Raw genomic sequence first — 5,149 nt, forward strand, 5'->3', positions numbered from 1 at the left:
GACGCTTTCCGAAAAGTGCTGGGCAGAGTGTTGTGTAAACTGACCTTTTTATAAGCACTACTGTAATAGAAGGTAGCTTCCTCAGTTAGCTCGATAAGCATTTATCACGGACATAGTACATGCACAGCATCATGCTTAACGGATGTCCCCAAGGGGTTTAGAGGCATTTAAACAGGTTTTTCAGCACACAGTGGTAACTGCAGGGTGTACCATGGGGCACGTAGCACACGTAATTGGTTTGGTCAGAGATGCAGGGAAAGAGGAAGCACCTGGGGCCACTTCCTGGAAGAGAAAACACCTCCATTGACTGTTGAAGGACAAAAGTCGTCAGCCAGAAAACAAAGATGGAAAGGGATGGGAATCAGTCAGAGGGCACAACACAAGCAAAGACACTGAGCCAGCTTGGGGAAGGGCGGGAACCACGAGTCCTTGGGTTTGGACTAGTGTAAGTGGGACCTAAGGAGTGGCCAGCTAGGCTGAAGAGGGAGTGGGTCCAGCGGAGAAGGGCCTTCCATGCAGCACCGCGGCTGAGGAACAGCTAGTGAAGGGTTTAAACGTGGGAAGGTGTCAGGTGGTCAGATTTATGTTTTCACGCAAATCACCCTGGCGTCTGTGTGGAGGAAGCCCGGAGGGCTGAAGGTTTGTAGGCAAAAAGTCCACTTAGGGATCAAGTGCTAGAACTAGGGCTTTACCAAGGCACTCATCAGGGATGACTGTTTTCTCTTCCTCAATATATAGTCTTAAAAAATTCTTTAAGAGCCCACAGTTTGATCTACAAGGTTAAGAACTATGTGGGGAAGGAGAGGCCTATTCATTTCACCCTAAAGGAAAGTTGTTGCTTCAGAACCAGAATGTGGGACTGAACAGTTTGCACTGTGTCTGCTGCTGTCATTATAAACACCATGTACCTGTTTTTTTTGGGGTTTTTTGGCGGCTAGCCTGGTATAGGGATCGAACCCTGGACCTTGACTGTTTCACTGTTTTCCTCAAAACGTTCTCCAGTGTTGGCAGTGTGGGACTCAAACAATAAAAATACAATTCAATTCAACAGATATTATTAGAGCGCCTATTTATACAAAGCCCATANATATATTACATTGGATATCGCATAAGCCAATATATTAGGATGGGTTTTGAGAAAAGCGTTCCTTAAGCTGTTCTACAGCAAGTCACTTTAAAGGTACCTGATGGGATTTATCAGTTGATCCTGACACAAGTTTATACTGCAAGTTCCCATTGCTGGAAGTGACTGTGAACCCAGTAAGGGCAGAGATTTGCTCACCAGCACCCAGCCCAGGGCAGGGGCTCAAAGTGTGTTAACTGAATGAATAGAGGTCATCATCTGGCCTCTGGCTGGTTATCCATCAAGGATATTCTGGCATCATCAGAAAGGAAAGGCATCTATTGTCCTTTCCAACACCAAGATCCTGTGATCTAGATGGTGGGAATATATTTAATGTCAGAGCAAACTACTCCAACAATAATAAAAGATGAGAACCACAAGACTCTTTGGCTAGAGGCTTCTTCCTCTCTACTAGAGTTGTCTAGTACCTCTGGCCTTAAGTAGACTAGATCTTCCCTTAGATAGAATAGAATAGAGAGTAAAGAAATAGATCCACACATAGGGCTGTCAATTGATTTTCAACAGAAGTGCCAAGGTAATTCGTTGGATGAAGTATAGTCTTTCAACAAATGGTGCCAGTACTGTTGGATATCCATATGCAAAAAAAAAAAAAANAGATGAGAACCACAAGACTCTTTGGCTAGAGGCTTCTTCCTCTCTACTAGAGTTGTCTAGTGCCTCTGGCCTTAAGTAGACTAGAGCTTCCCTTAGATAGAATAGAATAGAGAGTAAAGAAATAGGGCTGTCACATAGGGCTGTCAATTGATTTTCAACAGAAGTGCCAAGGTAATTCATTGGATGAAGTATAGTCTTTCAACAAATGGTGCCAGTACTGTTGGATATCCATATGCAAAAAAAAAAAAAAAAAAAGGAATCTCAATCCTTACCTCATACCATACATAAAAATTAATCCAAAATGGATCACAGACCCACAATGTAAGAGCTTAAGTATCAAGTTCCTATAAGAAAACAGGAGAAATTCTTTGTGCCTTTGAATTAGGCAAGAATTTCTTAGGACACAAGAAGTATGACCTGTAACAGAAAACATTGATAAATAGAAATTATAAGCTTTTGTTCTTCAAAACACATCACTAAGAAAGTGAAAAGGCAAGACACAGACTACGAGAAAGTATTTGCTAAACATTTATGTGATAAAGGACATATCTAGAATATATAAAAAACTCTTACAACTCAATGAGAGGACAAGATTTAAGTACATGAAATATTTAAATAGATACTGCAGCAGAGAAGATATACAAATAACAACACATGAAAAGATGTTCAAAGCATTAATTAGGAAAATGTAAATTTAAACCATGAGATACCACCACACTGTGTAAAATGGTTACAATTAAAAAGTGACAAAACTAACAATGGCACCATGTGGAAAAATTAGAATCTTCATACATTGCCAGTGTGGCTATACAATGGTACACCTATTTTGGAATAGAGTTTGACACTTTCTTTAAAAGCAAAGAATATGACCCAGTAATTCCACTCCTAGAATAATTAAAATACATGTCCACTCAAAGACTTATATGCAAATATTCACATTATTCATAGTAGCCTGAAACTAGAAACAATCCAAGTGTCCATCATTTGGTGAATGATAAAATGTGTGTCCATATAACCAAATACTACGCAGCAATAAAAAGGAATGAATTATAGATACCATGCAACACATGGAATAATCTCAAAAAACATGATGCTAAGTGAAAGAAGTCAGGCACAAAAAAGTCCACATACTAGGGCCGACCCCGTGGCTCACTTGGGAGAGTGTGGCGCTGGGAGCACATCGGTGCTTCCGCCGTGAGTTCGGATCCTATATAGGGATGGCGGGTGCGCTCACTGGCTAAAGTCAGGCACAAAAAAGTCCACATACTAGGGCCGACCCCGTGGCTCACTTGGGAGAGTGTGTAGCTGGGAGCGCATCGGTGCTTCCGCTGTGGGTTCGGATCCTATATAGGGATGGCCGGTGCGCTCACTGGCTAAGCGCGGTGCGGGCAACACCAAGCCAAGGGTTGCGATCCCCTTACTGGTCACAAAAAAAAAAAAAAGTCCATATTCTATGATTCCATTTATATCAAGTTTCTGGAAAAGGTAAAACAGTAGCAACAGAAAGCTGATCAGTGGTTGGCTGTGGTCTGGGGTGGGAACAAGGATTGACTGCGAAGAGGTTCTAGGGAACTTTCTAGGACAATGGAAGTGTCTAAAACTGGTGGTGATGGTTGTGCAACTTTATAAATTTACTATCATAAATCAAACTGTGCAACAAATTGGTGAATCATAAGGTACGTAAATTATACATCAGTAAAGTTGTTCAAAACAAAAACAAGCAAACAGAAAAGCAAGGTACCGTGACACTCCTTCCTATAGCACTACAACCCCCAGTGGCTTATACACACAGATTTCATCCTATTGTGTTTCAGTGAGTTTACCTGTTCTCTCTTCTCTGAAGGTGCTCAGGTCCTTTGGGGCAGGGCTCTGCCCTCCCTTATATAGCATATATTCTATACTTTTCTTTGGGGGTATTTTTTAAAGTTCTGAGAGAAGATAAAGTTCATTTTGATCCTACTTTAAATGAGCAAGTGTTCAGTCTGCTTTTAACACTATGTTTTTAGGCAGAATTGAAGTAAATGTTTTATGTTTTGTTTTGTTTTGATTAGGTTTTCAACCAGATGAAGAAATGAGTGAACTCTTTAAGACTGAATTTCAAATGCGATTGCTATGGGGCAGCAAAGGTGCACAAGTCAATCAGTCAGAGAGATATGAAAAATTCAACCAGATCTTAACTGCCCTCTCACGTAAACTGGAACCTCCTCCTGTAAAGCAGGCAGAGCTTTGATAACTCTCCAGAGAACCTGAGGATAATATTTCAAGCTTCTCTAGTTTCTTCTTTGAGAAAGCTTGTCATTTGATTAAGTAATAACGTGCAAGTCTGACAATATACAAGCTTTTAGTATCCACAGGATATTAAACGTGTAAATTGCACAGAGCACACTTATTTATGAATTGTTTAAAATTACTACTGATTTTAAAATGAACGATAATTTATTATTAAGGTAACTGTTGCTAATATTGATCAGCAAATTTAAGAGAAGAGCTAGCTATGTTGGCTAGTTGTTTCTATTATCATGTTGGACCATTTTAGTTTTAATTCCATGTCAGATAAATGTAAATAGAATTTAAAAGAAAAGCATGAAACATTTCAGAAGGTATCAGTTGTATGATATTCTTTAAGTAAATATGGCAAATGTAAATAGTCATGAATGAAAATGTATCTTTTTGTGAAACAATTGTATCCAGTCTCTTTATTATTACACAATTTGTCTTAGTACAATAATTCTACCTCCTAGCCTCCTAAGGCACTCTCTTCCCTAGCGACTATTTCCTGATAGTAAACCAAAATTCATAAAAGTGGCAATGAAAAATTTAAGGTTTTTGGGTAGATCTAGAGGCAGTACTAACGTCAGCTCTGTGAACTGAAGAGTGTGTCTTGGGGGAGCTGAACTTAAAATGCCTCCATTAAGTAGGAATCCTTAAAGAGTCCTTGATAATGGGTTAAGAAAAAAATCCATCTGCCAGCAAAGGGATGTTACCAGGAAACATGCCTGTCTTCAAAATACAGCTCCAGGAAGAAAATAATTACTATGAAAATTGTCTTTGGTGAGGATGTGTAACCACAGGCCTGTCCTCATATAGGTCTGGAGTAAAATTAACAAAACCCCAAACTGAGAAATTGATTTACAGTGGTCCCGGTTTGGTGATTCCTACTAGATATGTATCTGTCCTACCAAACATAAAAGTTCATTATTAAGCTACAGCAATTAATATATGACAGTGATACCACCAACCAGTGGAGAAAAGGATGACTTTTTACAATAATTCTTGAACAACTGAGTAAGCAAATAAAAGGGAAAAATTGGTTCTTTACCTCACATCATACACCTAGATAAAATCTAGATTAAGAACCTACATGTGGGGCCGGCCCGGTGGCGCACTGGATAAGTGCGCCGCTTGGGAAGC

At 39.7% G+C, this 5,149-nt stretch overlaps 1 protein-coding gene across 1 annotated transcript in view; it reads left to right on the top strand.

Annotated features, from left to right (window-relative positions):
- The window catches only part of BCAR3 (breast cancer anti-estrogen resistance 3), a 28,778-nt gene extending 24,359 nt beyond the window's left edge, over nt 1–4,419 (top strand). Inside the window, exon 9 of the mRNA XM_008586634.1 lies at nt 3,790–4,419. Coding sequence (XP_008584856.1) covers nt 3,790–3,968 — 179 coding nt within the window. The 3' untranslated portion in view covers nt 3,969–4,419. The remainder of the gene's footprint in view (nt 1–3,789) is intronic.
- Nucleotides 4,420–5,149: the final 730 nt, after the last annotated feature.

This window comes from Galeopterus variegatus, unplaced genomic scaffold (genome assembly GCF_000696425.1).
Source record: "Galeopterus variegatus unplaced genomic scaffold, G_variegatus-3.0.2 Scaffold4060, whole genome shotgun sequence".
NCBI classification, from domain to species: domain Eukaryota; kingdom Metazoa; phylum Chordata; class Mammalia; order Dermoptera; family Cynocephalidae; genus Galeopterus; species Galeopterus variegatus.